Below are 25320 nucleotides of genomic sequence, written 5' to 3' on the forward strand. Positions count from 1 at the left end.
CTGCTGTGAGAAAGTTCAAACATTTAGAGATGCGTTGAACATCTTGATATTTTTTTAAAGTAAAACATACAATGTATCAATAGTTTGAGTAGTGTGATATCACTGGCACTATATACAGGGCAGTGATATGAATGCATTTTTATTATTTTTGTAATAATAAGTAGCTAGTACCATCAAATAATTGTCTCTGAATTAGTATTAAAACTCCAGTTTTATTGGCTAACATATATCCAGTGACATTACAGATTAATGAAAACCAAAATTTATTGTTTGGTTTGTTTTTACTTGCCTTTTCCTGATAATATTATTTAAATTCAAGATAAGTGTTAAAATAGATGTTGGTTTACTTTTGTATATTTACATTCATTATAAGCCTTGTAGATACTCATGGAATTAAAAGTATTGTTGATTATATAATATTTTCATGTAATTAATAATGTATGAAAGAAAAGGTGTATCATTTTAAAAGATTTATCAGTCAAGTACACTAAATCTAGTAGGGTGATATATTTAACACTTAAACACTTTTTTTCCAAATGTAAAAATTGAAAAATATGGAAGAGAGCTCAAACATATTTCTAAGATATTATATGAACAGAATTTTTTTATGCTGTAAATTTAGGACTCTCTAAATTTGTAGGTATCCTTTACTGGATAAAGACTTTACTGGATCATTCCCTAAATAGAATTCCAAGTATATAATTTTAAATTACCATGATTTTGTTTCTGAAGAAATTATGTTGATTATTCATTATAAAATAATTATGTGTAAACTACTTTCCACTAAAATAGATAAAAATATATTTCATATGATGTTTATATATATATATTTTTTAATACACAGAATCCTAAGAAGATTTATTTATACCAATCCTAAGAATGGTACAGTTCCCCTTAACTAAAAGAAGATTTATTTATACCAATCCTAAGAATGGTTCAGTTCCCCTTAACTAAAGATAAACCATTTACATTTATTTTGGGCTTCAGTTCTCAAGTTAATTTTTAATGTAATTTCTTTGAAACTTTTTAAAATAATTTTCTTCTAGTAAACATTTTGCAAAAAATTGAAGTTTTAAAAAGGGTAGAGCTAGAAAATGTAACTTTTGCATAGAAATGAATTAATGTTGAATATGAAATTATAGATTTTCTTAATATAGTATATTTGTTATTACATGTTCATTGTTTTTATGACTGATAATTTTAAGGATTTGCTTGCTAAAATATAATTTATATGTACTTTATAAGTAAAAATGATGTATATGTAATAGGAAGTCAGAGTTAGTTCCAAACAAAACTTGCTTTAAAAGTCAAAATTTTACACCATATATTATAGACTTTTAATAAAATAGTATATTCTGAGTTATGCAATCTATATATAGTTGGAAACTGAATAAATTGCATGAACCACCATACTCTGCCTAAATGGAACCCACCCTTATCAACTGAATCAATTCTCAGGCCAGAATAGTTCTTTTTAGAGAAATATTGCATAGTGGTCTTATAAATCTTTCATACAGCAGAATGGTGAAACCTGTTATGACAGCTATACCTCCAGCCTCAGATCTGAGATACTGTGAAATATTTGATTCTTAATTCTGAAATTTGTATTGGAAACATGTATTTGCCAATACAGAGGAATCCAATATTTTATATATTCAAAATGACAATATTAATAATACTTATTGAATAATCAAAATCTTATAGCCTCTGGTCTTTAACCTTAACATCAGGAGATTATCTTGAGGGACACAGTACCATTGTGCTTGTTTTACAAGACATCACACTAGAAACAGATATGCAGCAAGATCCAGTAAAACAAAATTAAACATATTAATTTGCATAAAACATAGTACTTTTTATTTTTAGGACACACAGATAACTGAAACATTCAATAATTTTCATGGAATTTAGATCTTGTTTGCATAGAGCTCTGAACTCATTTCTGGAGTACTACTTAACACAAATTATTTGGCATATATTTTATTTATACCTTTTAATGTTTTGAGCTTTATGCTTTTTACTTTTTATCTCATGGGATTATTGAAACTTTTCCTCTTGTTGTAAGACTCTCAAAACCAATAATCAGGGGTGTCCAACCTACGGCCAATGGGCCTCATGTGGCTCAGGATGGCCATGAATGCAACCCAACACAAAATCGTAAATTTACTTAAAACATTATGAGATTTTTTTGTGATTATGTGCCACAGTGTATTTAATGTGTGGCCCAAGACAGCTCTTCTCCTTCCAGTGTGGCCCAGAGATGCTAAAAGGTTGGGCACCCTGGATGTAATGAGCCAATATAATGAACCACCCCAAATTGGTAGCAACCCCATTTAAGTGTTATAGTTAGTATTTGTTAACTTCCTTTGTTTATTACAGATTTTCAGGAATTTCATTCCTTTTTGGCTCAAATATGTTTTAGAAAAGCTACATTAAGAAGTGTTATAGGCATATAAATAATTATTTTATATTTAAAAAATCAAGATGTCAGAAGTCTCATTTACCCCAGATAACTTAACATTCATCATGAAAAATTTGCAAAAACAGCACATAATTTGTTTGTTCATTATTCAGTCATTCAATCATGAAATTATTAAATGCCACCTTAGTGAATTGCAAAATATATTAAATTGTAGTCCTTGCTCTCCAAAACTATTTGTGAGACAAAAAATTATTTTAATAGTTTATAAAATCTATAAAGTTCTATAAAGATTTATAAAGTTCTTTGGTAGAAGTGTATTTATATACCAAAACTACAGTATAAACAATATACTGTAAAAGTTCAGAGGATTGTGAAAGAAATGTAGGCTAGTGACATTTGGTACTGTAAAACAGGTGAAGACTGGAACTGAACCTTGAAGTTTGTGTAGGAATTGCCTAACTAGAAAAAAAAAAGCTTAATTTTAGGGATGTGAAGCAATGTGGCTTTGAGTAGAAAGATGCCTTAAGTGTTTACTAGTATGGAGACTATCTTGACAAAGACGGAATGTTTGTGTTGGAGTTGAGAGAAAATAACGTTAGATAGGTAAGGTGGGATCAGGTAATGGAGAGCCCTAGGTGTTCAGCTGAGGGGCATCGTACAGATTTTTCATAATATCTCCCAAAAGAGCCCCTCTAATTTCTCTAGAAGGTTATGAAAAAAAAGAGGTACCTCTGCATTTTGTTCTGTTCTGTGCTGAAAAGCCAGACAGAATTGTAGGGTTCTTGTAGATAAAGCTTGTAGGAGAAAAAGAGAGCTATGACTATTAGCTGAATGTTCTACATACAGATATTTAAATTTGAAGGTTTGTAAGATAATATTTTCTAAAATTTTTTCATGTAACATTCACAAATCCAGTGGATGTCAGGGAGAAAAAAAAAAGTTTTGTGGGCAAGAATGAAGAACTGGTAATAATGGTAATAGTGCTATGTATGTGGTGCTTACTCTGTTTCTGTGCCACCCATCATGCTGTGCACTATACATGAATTATCAACTTCACCCATCCTCACAGAAATCCTATGCGACAGGCACAGAGTCCATGCGATACTTCAGGATGCTGATGCTTAGAGGAAGTGAGTGACTTACCCAAGGACTTATAACTGTAATTAATTATCTTAACACTAGGCTTTATGGCCTCCAGGTTTGAGTAATGCTGGTGAAACAAATTCCAATAGTTTTATCTCTTCTGATACTTTTCAAAGTCTTGAATAAACTTCTTTAAGAAGAGGACCTCATTTAAAATAGAATGTCTTATGTCAGGGTGAAGGTAAGAGTCTAGGCGATATTTTAAGAATAAGATGATGAAACACTTCATCTCACTTTTGGTTGTGAAAATTGAAACAAATACATGAAGTTAAAAGATATTGCAAAGTAAAATTTGTGAGGCTTTAAGGCTGATTTGTTCTAGTTCTAAAATGGTGATGAAAGAATAAAAAATGACTATATATAGTTTTGAACCTAGTAGAATGGTGAAATCTGAAAGCAAACAAGTAAATTTTAATCAGGCAACTACTTGAGATACTTTAGTTTGTTCAGAAAAATTAATTTGTAAATAGTATTTTTTTTTCTTGAATAGTTTCTGATAGAAGCATAGGTGAGAATCTAAAACTGAAAATACGGACCCTTGATTGCAATAGATGAGATAATTTCACTTGCATTTTCATAGCAGGAAAGAAAAAAGCAAATGAATGAAAAAAGAAGCAATTATCAGAAAAAGTAACAGGCGTTGTAGTAAATGCACAGGATCTGGAGCAGGACTGCCAAGATTCCAGTCCTGGGTTTTTAAATGATGAGCTGGGTATTTTTGGATAAGTTGTTTTGCTTCTCTGTACCTCTACTTCTTTGCTTATAACATGGGGATAGTAATAGTGATTTATTTCATTAGGATATTGTGAGCATTACATAAGTAAAACTGTACTTTTTCTTAGGAGGTACTCTGTATAAATCATAAAGGCAATAAGGAAATCAATAATTTTTCCTGTCACAAAATAAGGAAAGATGCTAAAAAAGGATCAAATACACAGAGAAAAATTTGAGAATAAGTAACTTTTTAAAATAGGAAATTATTGGAAAGTTTAAAAAGTTAGTTTCAGTTCACATGGTGAGAGCAAAGTTATTATTTCCTAAAGAAAAATAGGCTGTTTAGGTAAAAAGGAAAAAAATGGTGTGGTATGGAAACTGCTGATTTGAAATTTTGGATGTACCAAGGAGAAAAATATAGGTTAGATCAGAGAGGTTCAGAAAACCCTGCTACTCAAGAAGGAATGACTTATATTAAAGAATGAAAAGGAGCTTGAAACGGCAGAGGACCTGGAGATAAGATTACTGGGGGAACCAAATGACTGAGGAGTGGCTGAAAGATCCAGTTTAGGGTGTTAAGATGGTAGCCTGTGAAGCGTTTGAGTAAGAGATCACAGTTTTGTCTCAGTGAAAACAATGTGAAGACGGGGTTGTGGGGAGAGTGGTTTGGAAAACTGACAAAGTGAGGAAGTCAATTGTGGTAGATAAGGAAGCTCATTCTGGGAAATAATGATTTCTTTCAAGTAATAAAGAATATCAGTCGAAAGAAAGATAAAATACTGAATGGTTGGAAAGAGGGATAAAGTATAGAATAGAAATTATGAAGAAAATAAGCAAGCTATGGAATGCGTGTATTGTGAAAGACGTCTTGAAACTGGACAACATAAATTTATATTAGGTCTAAGTTGTTGCAGGAAGTTCAGACATTGGAAGAGAGGGAGGATATATGTCAGGATAAAAATCCAAAGGTGATAATTACATGTTTAAATATTTACCCATTATTTTTTATAGAGCAGTATACAGGTTTACTTAACAGAACTCGAAACAGGTTTGGGAAGATAATTACTTAAGTAATGTTACTCAGCTAGTGATAGGTTCCAAGTTACAACTGAGATTTATTGTTCATTGCTGTACTTACTGTATCTCTAAATATCAGAAGTTCTTGACAACTCTATTACTATAGATTTGCTTGAAGGTAAGCTTTATTATAGAGTTTATTTATAGTAATATTCTCTGGCCCAGCAAAAATTTCACTTGTTAACAAGAATACATTTTATAATTTGTAATTACTTTTTATTTCTATTCCCAAAAGCCTAGTTAATATCTATATTTAACTAAATGCCTTTTGTCAAATCTTAAATTTTTAAAAACTATTCTCCAAAGAATCCATTATTTTAAAATTATAAAATACTTCAAATTTTTCTGCAATAAGTTATTAAGCCTTCATTGTTCAAGGCAGAATCTTTAAATAGCCATTCAATTCATGTAAACAAAATGTTCTTTTCCATTTGAAAGGTAAAATTGTGGTAAAGAAATGAGTGCCCTTCATAATCACTATTTGATAAATGTAAAAAATAAATTTTAGAGGAGTATGTCCTTTGTAAATGTTTTTAACAGATATTTTAATATGTTATTACTATATGGATATTTAGTTGCATCTTCATGGTGTATATCAGAAATTTTATTAAATGATTTTAACTGGAAACACTTTACTTATAAACTATTAGGGAAACAAACATTGTATATTTATATTGTATACTGAAATACTTCTTTTGGATTTTTCCATTCTATTTATTTGTGTGGTTGAGAACAACTATCAAAGCTGTTTCATTAATTAATAGAAACTTACGTGTTTATTAAAACAGTTTTTGCAGTTAGTAATCAAAAGGTAACTGAAATGTAGGCTTTCTGGAATCTATTATAAGTTCATTAGTAAAGGGAGAAGACTTTTTGCGCAGTATCTACATGAATAATAAATAGCTGGAAACTCATCTCATGTTTATTTCACTATATGTTCATTGTTTCAGGAATTTAAACCAAGAAAATATATTTAGAGACCATTTGCTGTAATATTTTGACAGTCTTATTATCCCTTAAAGCCCAAACTTATATAATTTATACCTTTTTAGTTAAAATATTAAACTCTATCTTCTTATGTTCACCTAATAACCAAACCTTTAATGATTTTAAACACATTATTATTATTATTCTAGAAGTTTAAAATTATTGTTTTTATTTCCATGGTTAAGAAACAGCATTAGAATTAAGGACAATGTTGATGAATCTGAGTTGTATCAATTACTAATAATACATGCCCAATATTTCATCTATATGCCAAGCAGAAAAAAGCTATTAAATAAATTGATAGAAGGTAATATTAATTCTGAGCCACTTGATATTACTACTTTTTCCACATAGTTCTTTGTACTATTTCAAGACCTTGTTGAGAGTTCATCTCCAGGGCAAGGCAGATGCGCTTCAGGTTGATTTTACCCTGATAGAAACAGAAGAGCCCAATACACACACACTTGGGCTTCTATAAGGTTAATGAACTTGGATTCTAACCTATATTGGGGAAAATGGCCTCTAGATTTATTTCACATCTATTTAGTCAGCTTTCAGATGTATGCTAACTACGCACAGGAATTATCTGCAATACAAGTTGTAACCAGAGATGAGAAAAACAAAACCTTTACTGTTTAATTAATAGTAACATGAAGTTAGTATCACATGTGCATAGCATAATATTGCAAGGAAAAGAAAATATTAGGGCAAATTTTAATGACAGAAAATTAAAGTCCCTTGAAATGATAGTAATTTATTGCAGAAAACAAAGGATTTGAAGAATTTTTTTCTTTGTTTATGATGTTTTACCTTTGAATGTAGCTCCTGCCCGTCTTTATATATGATTAAACCTTGGTGTGACTTGACATGAAGTCTAGTTTTCTTCAAAGTATCTGAGGTTTTAACTTAAGAAGAACTAGGAATCCCTTAAGGTGTGGACTATTTAAAGCATGATCTGATGTTAGAAGCAATCTTAGTTTTTGGAGAACAGTGAATTAATTAGGAGCCTGCAAATATCTTATTTTTTCTTTTACTTTTAACTGCTTTATTCTATCCAAATTACAACTTTTGAATTAAAATGCATGACTATAACTATATTAAGTAATTTCCTCTACTTTTCCCTGATATTGCTGAACCTTTAAAGTTATGCTTTTGCTCATATCTGAGTAATTTTGATGGATACATATTAATATTAAACATAATGTTCATATAGAACTGTTTTGTCTATACTATAAAATTAGCCCACTTCACCTATTAAGAAATATCATGTATTGAGGGTACTATTTAAGCAATGCTATTTGCTTAGTGAAAATGTACATTTTTATAAAGAAAAAATCTTAATATTTTACACTTTAAGGTTATTCTTTTAGACATGAAAAGCTTTTAAAATATTTTAATGAGTTATTTAACAAATATATTACATTCTCATAAAACATATGTATAGTATGTAAGTGTGTTTAAAAGTGAAGTCAATAATAAAAATGATTCCTAATATTTTGATGATTACTTTTAACACAGGCCGATGATACTACAATATATTGTACCCTTCATCTATATTAAATTTTAGTGTTTAGCATAAGTGGTAAAGTGTTAAAATGCTATTAGTTACTTGTTTATTAATATGAAGTTAATGTTTACATTTTCAGACGGGCTCTAAATTAATTAAAAATTAATACTTTAGAAGATAATGTGATATTAAGAACTCAGAACTACAAATTTAATTGCTTTTAAGTATGGATCCCTAAATTCATGTGGAATCAACTTGTTGGTGATGTTCAACATATTAAGTAGGTGGATACTTTTTGCCAAAGTAAACTTCATTTCACCACTTCTTCCAATCCCCGACTGTATTCATTGATAGGAAAATGGCTCTTTCAGTTTTACTCATTGAATTTCTTGAATTTTTGTTTGACATCTCTTTTTCCCCAAGAAAACAAAGGGAAAGAAAAGAGACTACTATTCATGAATATGGTCAGGATACCTTTAATACTCATGTGAATTTTTATCAGTCACCATCATGATTTCAAGTCATGAATTTATTTTTACATGCTTATTATGCATGCATATTTACATGCATTAGTTATTTGATTGATCTTAAATTCCATTAAATTTGAATGACTAGGAGAAAGATTTGTTTATAGGATTTTGTTCTCGTTATATTACATTTTATTTTATTTTGATTTATTTAAATAATCAGTTTAAGGCTTATAAAGGTTGATTTGCTCCTGAACTGCTTTGTTCCCAGACATTGCCATCTTCCCCAACTACCACCAAGTCCTCTCCATCTGACCCCATGACCACCTCCAGAGCTAATCAGGTACAGTATCATCCTGTCATCTACACCATACTTTTCACGGGTGATTGCCTGCACACTGGAGAGAAAACAATGGTGGGTTAAGGATGTATTCGTTCATTCACAAAGTGCACCATGATCAGAGTCCAAAAAACTGAGAAAGAAATAATTAATAATTTCTGAAAATTTATATGAATTTTTAACTTTAGGTAACAAAAATTTATTCAGGTGGTAGACTATTAGAATTTTGGATGTTCCCCTTAAAATTATGATGACTTTATGGAGCTCTGAGGGTTATTTATTGAGTTGATGTTTATGATCTCCCTTATTATTTCCTCCTAGGATTCTTGGTATATATTATAGCTTAAGAATATCATATATGTAAAAAATATGTTTAAATATGATTTGTTGAGCAAAGGTATACCTTTAAAAGTGAATGCATTTTATTTGCTTTTTATTTCATATATTCCTTACTTTGTAAACAATTTTAAACTTTGGTTGGAAAACATTTGTAGCAAACTAAAAGTAACTGAAAATTGGTATTTGTCATACTTTTAATGCTGTTGAACAACATAGGAAATGGTATTTTCTTAGAATTTAATACTAGTATTTTCTTTTGTGGAGTGGCAAACTGCAAGTATAAATATATCTTAATAGTTTGATTCAATGATTGTTTTGGTACTGAATATTTGTAGGTCATTCTTCAAAAGTGTGGTTAATTTTGATACATTTAAGGAAATTATATAAAATATTTTATGTAATTCAGACATACTGTACTTTAACTTCACAATTGTTAAAAATATATTTATTAAAATGATTAAACACATATTCATTTTGTCTGAGTTGAGCTTCATTTAGGTGAGAAATGTTTTCTTTAATATTTCTAATTTTTTACTAATACAAGGCCTCATGGGGTTATTTAAATATTAAAAATAGCTTATCTTTTAAATATATTTCATAGAGTTGGCTAATAAATTATAAACATTGAACTGTATTTGCTAAGTATATTAAATGTAGCTTTTGCGTATCATCTAATATAAAGCTATCAGAATTATTTTGTTCATTATTGATCTAATACTTTTGCAACCTCAGGGAAAGTTTAAAAATAATAACTGGAAGCAAACTAACAGGATGTTAGGAGCTTGATTTTTATTTTATGCAGTAGCATTCCCTCAGACAAAAATACTTTATAGTGCTTACATCTTAGACCCAGTAAATTGTTTTAAAAGTATACATCTCTGGTGATGAAACTGAGCACTTCTTTTTGAAGGAAATAGTACTGTGTAAAGTGAGAACCAAGCTGGTATTATTGATGTATGAAGTTCAAAATGTGTGTGTGTGTGTGTGTGTGTGTGTGTGTGTGTGTGAATACACCTATTTTCACTTTATATACCTTATCTTTTTCTATTTAATCTTTAATGTATTTTTCCATGCCCATTTAGTCCCCATTTAATCCCCTTATGCCACTCTCCCCCAAGCAATCACCACGCTGTTGTCCATGTCCATGAGTCCTTTCTCTTTTCTGCTTAATCCCTCTACCCCCTTACTTCCTGCCCCCTTCAACTAGCTGTCATCCTGCTCTCTATCTATGAGTCTGTCTCTATTTTGCTTGTTAGTTCAGTTTGTTCATTAGATTCCACATATGAGTGAAATCATATGGTATATACCTTATGTGTTATATGAGCTTCAATTATATGATATAGAAAACTATTGGGAAAACAAATGACTTTATATTTTTGATGTTTCTCTTGTACTTCATCCTTCTCTCTTTTCTAAACAAAAACAAGAAAATTGCAATAAAAACAAAACTTATGCTTTTCCTCAATATAAAAAATTCTGGATGTAGACAGAAAAATTTTGTCTATTAAATTCAGTTTGTGCATTTTTTTCACTTATATGAACATGTGAATTTTGATTTCTTTAAAAGACTAATTATGTTTAAGTTTACTAATATATTTTTACCCTTTAGATAAGTTACTGCATCCACCTCTGCCAAATCTAATGATTTTCTAATTCAAAATAGTAAGTCGCCTGTGATTTTATCCTCTGTCCATTATACCCAGTTATATTTATTAAATGTATTTTATTTATATTTGTTTCATTCTGTTCTTGTGCAAACAAGCATAGTATCTCCTGGACAACATGAGGCAAAATATAAAAGAAGACCATAACAGATTCCGTATATTCATGGAGGAAAGTATAGTTATCACCCATATTGATGTTATTAGTAGTTTTTCCTACAGTATTTCCCAATAGATTCTATTTAGGTAATTTGGTTTTTGGTGTTCATAGATCACAGTTATTTTTTGTGTGTAAGTCCTATTTAAATCAGTATCACTTTAATGTGTAGACTTATATCTATAAGGGTAATGGGGATAGATAAATGGGTTCTTACATGTGATTAAATTAGAGTTTTAAACCTATAAAAATAACTTTTATTATTGGTTTAAGTTTGCTTTATTCTTATCCAGCAATTTAGCAGATGTGTCTCCAATTTTATAACTAGAAGAAATGGGACAAACTCAGAGCATTCCAATTTAAATTAAAAGTTATTGTTTAATGTGTTCTAGCTAATATAATACCCTCAGCTGTTAAAAGTAACTATAAACATTTTTCCATGTGAATTTTTATAGACCATTATAAAATACATCAAGAGTGTGTTATTTTCATTTTTGTTGTTATTTTAATAAGCAAAAGAGTGATGATTGAGTTCTATTTCCAGAATAGTTTGTCTATGATTCAATAAAAATAAATTAGGGACTATTATTATTTGCTTAAACCCCAAAATAAAAAGCTCAGAAAATACATCATAAAGTTAGTTTTATCTACAGTTTCAACATTTAAAAATATTTTCTAGTCTTTCAAAAATGACTGTTTCACATACTGAATTTTACTTTTCTGTCCTCAAGTTTTCACAGGTCAGACTGACAGACTATAACTAGTGTTGTTGCTCTATAATAACTTGCCTCTGAAAATTAAAGGATTATCATATGAGAAGTCTTATAGAATGGAGGCTAAAAGTCAAGAAGGGAGTCAAATTGCCTATGATCACATCCTTGTTCTGCCACTTACTTGCTGAATAAATTGAGTTCAGTTTTCCTTGATTGAAATTCAAGCCCTGGCTGGTGTGGCTCAGGGGATTGAGTGCTGCCTGGGAATCCAAAGGTCACCGGCTTGAATTCTAGTCATGGCACGTGCCCGGGTTGTGGGCCAGGTTTCTGGCTGGGGGTGTGTGAGAGGCAACCAATAGATGTTTCTCTCCCTCTCTTTCTCCCTCCCCTCCAGCTAAAAAATACATAAATAAAAACATACAAAAATTATTTACAGAAAAAATTCAAATGATATAAGATCAAAGTAAGAAAAAATCAACCTCATTATTCTTAGAAAAATAGTTTCTAGAATGTAATATTCTCCACATTAGATTGTTATACTTATTTTTTTCTGAAATATCTCTCAAGTAATAATGAAAAAGGAAAATTATTCTTTTTTACATATTTATTTATTTATTTATTTCTAGAGGGAGGGGAAGGGAGGGAGAAAGAGAGGAAGAGAAACATTGATTGGTTGCCTCTCACACACCCAACAATGGGGACCTGGCCTGCAACTCAGGCATGGGTCCCAATTGGAATCGAACTGGTGACCTTTTGGTTCATAGGCCCACACTCAGTCCACTAGCTAAACCAGCCAGGGCAGAAACATTGTTCTGTAAGAAACTAAGTGATACAGCATATAAAAACTGAATTTTATCTTTAAAGAAAAACTGTAAGATAATATTGATGCTTTCTCAAGTCTAAAATATTTCTGTAATTAAAGTCTCTATTCTTTTCCATTAGTGATTATTTTTATTTCATTTTTATTGAGTTTTTCCCATTACCATTTATCCCCGTTTTACCCTCCTCTCCCTAGCAGTCACCACACTGTTGTACACGTCCATGAGTCCTTTTGCCTTTTTGCTTGATCCTTCCACCCTCTAACCCCTCCCATAGCAGTCATCCTGCTCTCCATCTCTGAGTGAGTCTGTTTTGTTAGTTCAGTGTGTTCATTAGATTCCACATATGAGTGAAATCATATGGTATTTGTCTTTCTCTGACTGGCTAATTTCACTTAGCATAATGTTCTTCAGTTCCATCCATGCTGTTGCAAAGGGTAAAATTTTCTTTTTTAACAGCTGGGTAGTATTCCATTGTGTAAATGTCCCATAGTTGTTTTATCCACTCATCAACTGATGACACTTGGGCTGCCTTGATAACTTGATGATTGTAAATACACTTCAGTGAGCATAGGGATGCTTACGTTCTTTCAAATTAGTGTTTTGGATTTTTTTGGATGTATTCCCAGAAGTGGGATTGCTGGGTCAAAAGAAAGATCCATATTTAATTTTTTGAGGTATTTCTATACCGCTTTCCTGGCTGCACCAGTCTGTGCTCCCATCAACAGTGCTAAAAGGTTGCTCTTTCTCCACATCCTCATCAGCACTTGTTGTTTATTGATTTATTGATGATAGCCATTGTGACTGTTGTGAGGTGGTATCTCATTGCAGTTTTAATTTGCATTTCTCTAATGGTTAGTGATGTTGAGCAACTGTTTATATGTGTATCAGCCATATGTATGTCTTCTTTGCCCATTTTTTATTGGATTGTTTTTTTTCAATGTTGAGTTTTATAAGTTCTTTATAAATTTTGGATATTAACCCCTTATTAGATACATTGGCAAATTTGTTTTCCCATTTCATGTGCTGTCTTTTTATTTTGTTGATGATTTCCTTTGCTTTGCAAAAACTTTAGTTTGATGTAGTCCCACTTGTATATTTTATCTGTTTTCCTTACCTAAGGAGCTATATCAGATATAATATTGCTACGAACAATGTCCTAGATTTTATTGCCTATAGGATTTTTATGTTTTTGGGTCTGACATTTAAGTCTTTGATCTATCTTGAATTTATTCTTATGTGTGGTGTAAGAAGGTGGTCTAGTTTCATTTTTCTGCACATATCTGTCCAATTTTCCCACCACCATTTATTGAAGCTATCTTTAGTCCATTGCATATGCCTGCTTCCTCTGTTAAATATTAATTGACTGTAAAGGTGTAGGTTTATTTCTGGGCTCTCTATTCTGTTCCACTGATCTATGTGTCTCTTTTTATGCCAGTGCCATGCTGTTTTGATACTATGGCCTTACAGTATAGTTTAGTATTAGGTAGTGTGATTCCTCCAGTTTTGTTCTTCTTTCTCAGGATCACTGTTGCTGTGTGGGGATTTTTGTGCTTCCATATAAATTTTTGAAATATTGATCTAGTTCTGTGAAATATGTCATCGGAATTTTGATAGGAATTGTGTTGAATCTATAGATTGCTTTGGGTAGTATGAACATTTTCATGATGTTAATTCGTCCAGTCCATGAACACAGTGTGTGCTTCTACTTATTTGATCTTCTTCAGTATCTCATAATTTTCCAAGTGTAGATCTGTTACATCCTTGGTTAAGTTTATTCATAGGTATTTTATTTTTGTGTGAATTGTGAATGGGATTGTTATTCTTTAATTTCCCTCTCTGATGGTTTGTTTTTTGGATATTAATGTTCTATCCTGCTACTTTGCTGAATTCATTTATCAATTCTAGTAGTCAGTCTCTTGGTGGATTTTGGGGGTTCTCTATATACAATATCATGTCATCTGCAAATAAAAGCAGTTTTACTTCTTCCTTTCCAAATTGAGTGCATATTTCTTCTTCTTGTTGATTGCTATGGCTAGGATTTCCACTATTGTGTTGAATAAGAGAGGGAAAAGAGGACATCCCTGTCTTGCTCCCTGTCTTAAGGGGAATGCTTGTAGATGTTGCCTGTTGAGTATGATATTGGCAGTTGGCTTGTCATATATAGCCTTTATGATTTTTAGGTATGTTCCTCATATTTCCAATTTGCTGAGAGTTTTTACCATAAATGGGTGCTAGATTTTATTAACTGCTTTTTCTGCATCTGTTGATATGATCCTGTGCTTTTTTCCTTCATTTTGTTTATGTAGTGTATCCCATTTATTGATTTGTGAATGTTGTACCAACCTTGCATTCCTGGAATAAATATCATTTGATCGCAGTGTATGATCTTTTTGATGTTTTGCTGTATTTAGCTTGCTAATATTTTTTGAGGATTGTAGCATCTATGTTCATCAGGTAGGTATATTGGCCTATAATTTTTTTGTAATGCCTTTATGTGGTTTAAGAATTAGGGTAATGCTGTCCTTGTAGAATGTGCTTGGGAGTCTTCCTTCCTCTGGAAGTTTTTGAGTGTTTGAGAAGGAGAGGTGTTAGTTCTTCTGGGAATGTTTGGTAAAATTCACCTTTGAAGCCATCCAGTCCAGAACTTATGATTGTTGAGAGTTTTTTGATTGCTGCTTCAATTTTAGTAGGTATAATCAGTCTATTCAGATTCTTTGATTCTTCCTGATTTAGTTTTGGAAGATTGTATATTTCTAGGAGTTATCCATTTTTCCAGGTTATCCATTTTATGTGTTAGCATGTAGTTGTTCATTATATTTCTTACAATCCTTTGTCTTTCTTTTTTTGCCAGTTGTTCTTTCTCCTTTTTCAATTCTGATTTTATTTATCTGGGTTGTCCCTCTTTTTTTTTCTTGATGAGACTAGTTAAAGGTTTGTCAATCGTGTTTATTTTTTCAAAGAACTAGGTCATTGATTCATTGATCTTTTGTATTGTTTTTTTGCACTTTATTTTTATATTGCTCTTATATTTATTATTTCCTTCCTTCTACTCACCTTGGCATTTGTTTGTTGTTCCTTTTCAAGACCCTTTAAGTGTACATTTGGATTTTTTATTTGAACTTTTTCATGGTTTTTTTTTTTAGATAGGCCTGAATTTCCCTCTTAGGACTGCTTTCCCTGTGATCTACAGATTTGGGGTTGTGGCACTCTCATTTTCATTTTTTCAAGTTATGTTTAGATTTCTTCCTTGATCTCTTTGTAGACGCATTCATTGTTTAATAACATGATATTTAGTTTCCATGTCTTTGTGAATTTTTCAGTTTTCTTCTTGTGATTGACTTCTAGTTTCTTTGTTTTGTGGTCAGAGAGAAATGTTGATATGATTTCAGTTTTCTTAAATGTATTGAGCCTTGTTCGTGTCCTGATATGTAGTCTATCCAGAAAATGTTCTATGTGCACTTGAAAAGTATATATATACTGCTGCTTTGAAGTGAAATGTTCTGATGATACCAGTTAAATCCATTTGATCTAGTGTGTTGTGGAGGCCACTCTCTCCTTATTGATTTTCTGCCTGGAAGATCTATCCATTGAAGTCAATGAAATGTTCAAATCCCCTATTATGACTGTATTCCTGTTGATCTCTCCCTTTGTGTCCATGAAGATTTGCTTTACATATTTAGGTTCTCCTATGTTGGGCGCTTGAATGTTCACTAGGGTTATATTCTTCTGTTGGATTGTTCCCTTTATCATTATGTAGTGTCCTTCATCTCTTACTGTAGCCTTGGTTTTCGAGTCTATTTTTTCAGATGTAAATATGGCCATCCTAGCTCTTTTTTCTTTCCTTTCTATTTGCATGAAGTATCTTTTTCCATTCCCTCACTTTTAGTCTGTGTGCATCATTCAATCTGAGATGTGTCTCTTGGAGGCAGCATATATGGATCTTGCTTTCTTACCATTCAGCTACCCTCTGTCTTTTGGTTTGAGCATTTAAGCCATTAACAGTTAGGGTGATTATTGATAGGTACATGTTTATTGCCATTTTATTTTTTTAACTATTTTTTTGTGGTTTTTTTCTTTTTCTTCTTAAAGCAAGCCCTTTAGCATTTGTTACAATACTGGTTTGGTGGTAACAAAGTCCTTTACCTTTTTCTTGTCTGGAAAGCTCTTTATTTCTCCTTCAATTTTAAATGATAGCCTTGCTGGGTAAAGTAGCCTTGTTTGTAGGTTCTTGCTTTTCATCACCTTGAATATTTCATGCTAATAATTTCTGGTCTGAAATATTTCTGTTGAGAAATCAGATGGCAGTCTAATTGGAGATCACTAGTAGGTAACTGCTTTTCTTTGTGGCTTTTAAGATTGTTTTCTTATCTTTAAGCTTTGCCATTTTAATTTGATGTGTCTTTTGTAGGTCTTTTTGTATTCATCTTTTTTGGGACTTTTTGTACTTCCTGGAATTGTATATGTTCTTCATTCACCAGATTACAGAGGAAGTTTTTGATCATTATTTCTTCAAATAGGTTCTTGAAACCTTGCTCACTCTCTTCTTCTGATATTCTCATGATGCAGGTGTTATTACACCTCATGCTGTCCAAAATTTTTCTTAAGCTCTCCTCATTTTTTAAAATTATTTTTTTCTTTTTGCTGCATTGCTTGGATGTTTTTTTTTTGTACCTTGTCTTCTAAGTCACTGATAATATCCTCTGCTTTATCTGACCTACTGTTTATTCCTTGCAGTGTATCATTTATTTCAGATATTGTAGTTTTTATTACTGACTGGTCACTTACTGTGATCTCTGTGTCATTCTTCATGGTGTTGAGTATCCTTATAATCATTACTCTTAACTCTGTATCTGATAAATTGCTCACCTCCATTTTTTCACTTGTTCTGGAGAATTCTCTTGTTCTTTCCTTTGGAGCTTTTGCTTTGTCTTTCCATTTTGGCTGCTTCTTTGTATTTGTTTCTATGTGTTAGGTAGATCTGCAAAGACTTTGCTGCAGGTCTATCAGATGTTGCCTGTGACTGGCCCTGGGCAACCTGTTTGGAGCTATCAGTGATACACAGATTGTGCCTCCCTCTGCTGGGCCTGGATGTGTGCAGAAAGAACCAAGCTGCACACCAAGGCCAACTTTTACCAGCACTGGGCCCAGGGAAGCATCAACTAAAGTCTCAGAGCTTCCAGAGATCTGCCTTTGCTGTTAGGCTTAATCACTGGAATAGCCTCCAGCTGTACTCAGCAGCCTGGCTTAATCTCCACAGGGTAGGGTGAGAGGGATTCCTGCAGGTGGGGCTCTTGCTTCTCCCCAAGCTGTAGCCGCTTGGTGGGGAGTGCGATACCCAAGGGAGATGGCTTCTGCAGTATGAGGAGTGCACAGTGATCCTGGCGGTTGATCTTTCAGCTCTCTTCCCAGAGACAGCAACCCCAGACTGTCCATACACATCTTAAGTCCACTCTGACCTCCTTCTGCCAGAGCCCAGGGTGAGTGCCTGCAAGAGAATTTTGTTCCTTGACCTTTAAAGAGGTCTTTGCATCTGTAGCTGACTCTCCTTGGTGAACAGAAACACCCCTGCCTTTCATAGCCAGATGATATTTGGGTTCCTTTCCCAGTTCTGGTGCACTAGGCTGGGGAGCCCAGCTTGGGGTTCGGTCCCCACACTCCTCAGAAGGAATCCCCAGGCCTCTGAAATACCCTCCAGAAATTCAGCTCTTGTCCATGAAAGCCCAGTCTGCCCTCTCACGCCTCCTCCGCACTCCCTACCAATCTTGTGGTGAAGTGGTTTCTTCTATATGTCCTTGCTTATAAGGCTTCAACTGGTGTTCAGTTGGTTATTTTGGATGATTTTTCTTTAACTTAGTTGTAATTCCAGTTGGTCCTGGAAGGATGTTAGTGTAGCTTCCATTCACTCCTCCACCATGACAGGTCTCTTTTTGTTTTTTAAGATAGCTTAATATATTCTACAATTATTTTCTTCTCTAGTGAGAGTAGGTTCTTGTTCAATTTGTAAATACTATTGTTTCCTTTTGAGAAAAAAATATGGGTAAAGCTAATAATTTTAAGCTTTTTTATAGCAAGATGTAAGCTTGACATTTTTTACAGATGGAATTTAAATATGAAGCAAATGTAAAGATATAATAAATAGAATTACAGTATTTGAGGAATGTGTTTAAACCTAAAAAAGTTCAGAGTCAATTGGTATAATCAGTTCATAGTTGTTGATACTAAGTCACTTTAAAATTCAGTGAAGTGGTTTTGTTAATTGATCAGTGCTGACTAAATTTCATCCTTAATTTTTGATTCCTGGTTATTCACACTCCTGGGGTTTTTCTCAAATTTCAGGAAAAGATAAAAGATGAATGATTTTACAAATATGTGCTTTATGGACATGTATTTATTTATGTACTGATAAATTTGAAATTATATACATATAAATGTGTAAAGAACAAATCAAACATAGGTAACTCATGTATAGTGCCCTTGCTATAGCAACAGAAAAACACAAATAAAACTCACTGGTTTCACTTAAGTTTGTGAGCACAGGTCTCAGATGGGCCCTTACTGCGGTCAGATAATCATAAGCCCATTCAGTTTTTTATTCTCTACCTGCCTGTTTCATAAATTCTCTTCTCCTCTCAGTCTCTGTGTTACTTTTCTGTTGCTGTGTAGTAAATTATCACAAACTTAGTGGCTTAAAGAGCACATGTTTATTATTTCACAGTTTCCATGGGTCAAGGGTCCAGGCACTGCTTAGCTAGATCCACTGCTCTTGATCTTACAAGACCATAATCAAAGTATTGGCTCAGGTGTGCTGTCATCCAGAAGCTTGACCTGAGGCAATGCTCTTTTAAATTCATCCAGGTTGACGGCAGCATGGCAGCATTCGGTTTCTTGCAGCTCTGTGACTGAGGACCTGACTTCTTACTGGCTGTTGGCAAGAGGCTGCCCTATGATTATAGAGGCTCCCCAAGTTCCCTGCCATGTGACTCTCTCTGTAGGCACTTCACAGCTTGGTTGTTTGCTTCTTGCAAAGCTAGCAGGAGACTCTTCAGGGTGTGCTAGCAAGATGAAGCCTTATATATTGAATCTAATCACACACAGCCTGACTTCTCACCTACTTTGCTCTACAGCATAATCAGTAGTGAGATTCTATCCCTTAGCCATATTCTGTTGATTAGAATCAAGTTAATTTACACCTATACTCAAAGGGAGGGGATCTTATGAGGTATAACACTAACAATTGTCCCTCTCAAAATTCCCCATTAGTTCTTGCTTCTTCCTCACTCCCAGCTGATGACCTTAATTACTCCTATTTTACTGAAATAATGAAACAATCAAAAAAATAAAAACTCTCACAAACTCACACCAACAGGTATATTTAATCAGCCAGTATTTATACCTGCATTTTCCAACTTCCTGTCTATTGTCATTGGTAAACTGGTCCTGTGCCTGTCTAAGCTAGTAATTCTGGTTGTACACTAAACCTTGCCCTTTTTATTTTACTCAAGAACATCTTTCAGCAATTCTGCCTTCTCTATCCTTGATCTGTCAGGGTTTTGTTTTTTGGGGGGGGTATCAATGAGATCACTTCCATTAGCATACATGCATCTGTTTTTGTCCTGTCTTAAGAGACAAAAACAAAACTTTTAATCCTGTTTTCTCCACCAGCTAACACCCTAACTTTTGTACTGCTTGGTAGCAAAACTTTCAAAAAATATTTTCTCTGTTTTTCAGTTTCTGTCTTCTCATTCTTCCTTAATTCCACTTCACTCAGGATTTTGTCTCCACCATTCCACCAAAACTGTTTTTCCAAGGACATCAGTGATGACCACATTGCTAATTCCAGTTGTTTATTCTCAGTCCACATATTAATTGACCTATCAACAATACTTGTCATAATTGATCATTTCTACTTTCTTCTTATGCTTTCTTTACTTGACTTCCAGGATGCTACATACTCTTGGTTTTCCTCTTGCGTCATGCCATGTGCTTCATCTCAGAATCCTTTGCAAGTTCCTCCCTTCATCTGCCCACTTAATGTTGTGGTATGCCAGGCTTTAATACTTGAGACTTCTGTGTTTTTACTTTTCATCTAATACCTTAGCTTTTATGTGCTGACATCTGCAAAACTTATGTCTACAGTGAGAGGCAGGTTTTCTGTGAACTAATAGAGCTTAAGCCTTAGGATTCTTCACCTTTCCTGGCTTATTACAAGGTCCTGCATCAAGTTTCATGTTCATAATTTTTAGTGTATTTTCTCTAGATGTCCCCTAGAATTATATAATATTCAGGCTGCTCATAACTTGAGTTCATATTTATCTCTAATCCATATCTTAGAATGAAACTACAGACTATCCAAATTGCCCTTCAGTATTTCCGCTTGCATATGTAAATGGGCATCTTAAAGTCACAAGTCCAAAACCTGCTCCCGCACTGCTCCACCTTTAGCTTTTGCCATCTCTGTTGAAGGCAACTCCATACATCCACTTGTTCAGATAAAAAATCTTGAATTCATAGCATCTCTTTTCTCTTTTTAGCATCTGAAATCTAGCATGTGCATATATATACACGTGTGTGTGTGTGTGTGTGTGTGTGCGCGTGTGTGTATTTACTGCTTCTCTCATCCAAGCTTGAATTAGTGCAGTAGCCTCCATTTAGGTTTCCTGTCTTTCTGCCCTTGCTTTCCAAAGTCTCTTCTCCACTGACCAGACTGAGTATTCCTTTTAAAATGTCATTTAAAAATTTCTTTGCCTATACCTGCAATAGTTTCCTTTTCATTTCGTTCAGTAAAAGCCACTATCCCCAAAATTACATCCACTGATTTACAAGATCTGGCCCTTGCCACATTACCTGTTTCTCTTCATTTCCTACCACTTACCCCGACTCACTCTGCCCCAGCCAAATTGATCTGCCTTTTTCCTTGCAGACATTAGACATCTTCTCACCTCAGTATTTTCTTCTTGCTTTTCTGTCTGCATGAAATTCTCTTATTTCAGAAATCTATTTGGCTAACATCTTCAAAGCCTGCAAGTCTTTGTTCAGAATTCACTTTCTCAATAAGGTCTATCTGACCACTCTGTTTAATGTAGCGACCTGGCTTCCCCTTACCTCAGTACTCCTGATTCCCGTTATCTTGCTGTATTTTTCTCATTGCCTCGTAGAATACTATGTACTCTGTTATCACATTTACTATGTATTATCCATCTTGCTTTCCTAGAAAAGATGTTGCTTGAGAACAGGGATCTTTGCTTTTTTCTCTGATGTATCAAAGCAATAATCTGGAACAAAGTAGGTTCTCAATAAATCTTTTTTCAATGACTAGTGTTAGACTGTAAGCCTATATACTTTAACAGTTCTTTTTTGTTTTTGAAAATTAATTCTTCAAATGAAATTTTGCACAGAAGTTCTCTAAACATATAAACCAAGTGGAAAAAATACTTTTGATGGAATAAGTAGGTTAAGTTAATGGGACATAGCCTTCTATGTTATACTTCTATTTTGTTCCTTGTAGTACTCAGAGCACAGCTGAAAACCACTCAGGCTCTTGTCTCAAGTATTGTTATAACTGTGTAACAGAATATTAAAATTAAATTTAATTTTCTTCAGGGTATTTGTGTGAGTTGTGTGTGTTTGTATGTGATGTCAGGATAATGTTGTTTAGAAGTCTACTTAAGAAAGTCCTAGAAAAATAGTGAAATTCAAAATGTTCTTTATAAATGAACTTATTGACTTTATTATATACATTAGATTTTATGTATTTTGCTTACTATTAATATGAACCTTATAAAATTGCTGATATTTGAGTACAATTTCTTATGGCTCAACTTAGTGCATATTATATACAGATCAAAATTCCCAGGAATAAAATGAACCAAAAAAAAACCCCATGGAATCTGTATTAAGAGGATGTACAATTTTCATTACATTCCCTTAATAAATAGACTTTGTTACAATAACTTTGGAAGGGAAGATTTAATATCAGAAATACCCATCCCTTTCAGTCAAAATATTAATATTTATTGCACTTTGATTTCTCTTCATAATTTTTCTGGTCTTGGAGAAACAAGAGAAAATGATTTTAATATTAAAAAATAAATGCCTGAGAATTATTATAATATGAACCATAAAATAATTACCAAAAAATAGTTGTGTGAGATGATATACTTCTCTCAATATTAAAATTTACTATAAATTTGTTATAATAAAAGCATGTGATATTAACACAAACAGATGTAATTGTCCATTAAACATAATAGATATTTCAGAAATAGTTCCAAGTATATGTGAGAACTTAACTGTACTTTGTCATGAATTAGGAAAAGTAATATAACTTAGGGAGTAAGACAATTATGATCTCAAGCCATAATTGCAGACTTTAAATCAAATATTTGCCATTTCCTAATTTTCCAATTTGAGGGACCAACTTTATCATATGTGTTTTCTCATTGTAAAATGTGAATAATAACAGTGCTTACTCATAGCATGGTCATGTTTTAAATGAATCAATCCATGAGAAGCATTTAGAACACTGTCTGATGCAGAGCAATACTTAAGCATCATTTTAATTTATTTTTAAAAGGATGTTTTATTTGATAAATAGTACTGATACACTTGACTACCCACCTGAAAGAAAATAAATGTATACATTCAGCCTATACAATGTGTGAAATTAAATCAGTGTGCTCAAGATGAAGTTACAATGTGTGAGATCAACTTGAGGATGGCTTTCTTAAGGAAGAAGGAAATCCAAAGCATGAAGAAATAGGTTAAAATATTTGAGTATGTAAATATTGTCTATATGTTTGGTATAGCAGAATACATTACTAATAAGAAAGAACATGGTAAGACCCTTGGAAAAAAATATGTTGAACAGATAGATATGACAATGAATTGATAACTATACAGAGAACTTCTAGATTGATGTAAAAAAAGGAGAAAATAGTTAAAGGTTATATGAATTAGCATCATGAGAGAGTACTTTTTTTAACCAAAGTTTTATGTGACCTATACTAGGACTGCAAAAATTAATCTGTGTGTGTTTACAAATTACAACTGCTGGCAAAGATGAGGGAGACAATCATTTTCATACAATGTTGATGTAAGAAATGTTGTAACATTGCAGATGTTGAGAATCTGTCCAGTAAAACAGTGCATCAATATATAAGAATATAGAGACAAAGATGTATATATTGGAGTATTATTTAGAGGTGCAAAAGTTGGAAAACAACTCGACCTCTAACAGTAGCGTGGCTGAGTAAATTGTGGTATGCAGAATACTATGTGGTGAAGCTATTAAAAATAATGAGTTAGAGCCACATAAATTAGCCTAGAATAGTATTCATAATATACAAGACCTGGGACAAATAATGCCCCTTTTTAATGACAACATCTAGCCCTGGCTGGCGTAGCTCAGTGGATTGAGCACGGGCTGGGAACCAAAGTGTCCCAGGTTCCATTCCCAGCCAGGGCACATTCCTGGGTTGCAGACCATAACCCCCAGCAACTGCACATTGATGTTTCTGTCTCTCTCTCTCTCTCTATTTCTCTATGTCTCTCTATCTCCCTCCCTTCCCTCTCTAGAAATAAATAAATAAATAAAAAATCTTTAAAAAATGACATCTTTTATTACAAAATCATAAGCATGTAATTCTGTAACAACAATATCATACTCAAGCACACCGTATGACATTTTAAGTGAAATGTTCAAATTAAAACTATAAATTATTACACCCATATTTTTACCCTACCAACCACACTAGAGCAAATGTTCCTTCTGCCGGACCCTGTATTAATTACAGGAAATTAAGTTGCTAGCATATGGCCCTATTTTTAATAGTCAAAAACCAGTTTGTGTTCATGTATCATCAGGGTGATGACAAGGAGTATGAACATTCTTAACATTTTTGTATATCTACTTTTTTAAAACTTTACTTTTCAATTAGAGTTTATATTCAATATCTGCTTTTTAAAAAAAATGTTGTCTAAGACTAAAAAGAGGATGGAAAAAATAATGACTTCAGTTGTGGTATATGCAGTGTTTTAAGAAATATAAAGAGAGACTTTCCCCAAAGACTGGGAAAGATCGGACTGTCTTTGACATTACAGATGTGTTTCAGCTGCTTGACCCCTTCATTTCAGTGTGTGGGATGCTTTATTCCAGGCTGTCAGCAAGGGTCAGAAGAGAGAAACTTCAGGCCTAGAGGAAGCATTTAGTAACTAGCATAGGATGTTTCACATTTTGAAGCTACGCCAAATTAAATGGTTTTGTAAGATTTATAGTATTTTCTTAACATTTCAAATGTTCTCAACCGTAGCAATGACCTACGGCAATTCTTATTTAATAAGGTCTAGGATGAGGTTAAGCACCTGTGTTTGAAAAGTTAGAGAAATGTTTCCTGGATTTTTGGGAAATACTATTTACTATATGAAAAATGCACATTAGTTTATAAAAAATGATAACTGTATTCTATATAACACTGACTCTTGTCACAAATTTTAATTCAATACTTTTTTTTCATGAAATAGCACCCTTTGAATGTTATTTTTAAAACTCTAAATTAATGAAAAATATTTGATTTGTACAAAAGTTGAAGGGTAGGTGTGAGCTTTATCATTGAGGACAGTAATGGTTTATGAATTAATACAATTTAAATCTATGAAGGGATATTATACAAAATATGATTATCTTTTCAGAGCATTGCTAGTCTTTTGGCTATTGCCAACTATAGTTAGGTTCCCTTCCCATGGAGATCTTTATGTACAGATTAGTATTCTTTAAGATTGCTTAACAATAATCTTACAAAATTATGGAAAATGGTTAAACAAGTGCTTTCTAATCATATTCCTTTTATTGCAATCTTCTAAGTTTGTTAGTGTGCTATGCTGTGTAGATAGTATGACCCTCACACCCAGGGGTGGAAATCAGAGGATTTCTTAGCAGGCAAGTTAAGAATTACTCCTGAAAGCAGCATACCATTA

General features: G+C 32.8%; 1 protein-coding gene across 5 annotated transcripts in view; it reads left to right on the forward strand.

The window, feature by feature from the left end:
• The window catches only part of NOVA1 (NOVA alternative splicing regulator 1), a 151608-nt gene that overhangs the window by 111570 nt on the left and 14718 nt on the right, over positions 1–25320 (forward strand). For 3 of the 5 annotated variants that reach the window (XM_028505735.2, XM_028505738.2, XM_028505740.2), the window contains exon 4: positions 8589–8660. The exons of the other annotated variants lie outside the window; for them this stretch is intronic. In XM_028505735.2, the coding sequence (XP_028361536.1) occupies positions 8589–8660 (72 nt within the window). The remainder of the gene's footprint in view (positions 1–8588; positions 8661–25320) is intronic. 5 annotated transcript variants of the gene reach the window in all.

Source organism: Phyllostomus discolor, chromosome 1 (assembly GCF_004126475.2).
Source record: "Phyllostomus discolor isolate MPI-MPIP mPhyDis1 chromosome 1, mPhyDis1.pri.v3, whole genome shotgun sequence".
Taxonomy (NCBI): Eukaryota; Metazoa; Chordata; class Mammalia; order Chiroptera; family Phyllostomidae; genus Phyllostomus; species Phyllostomus discolor.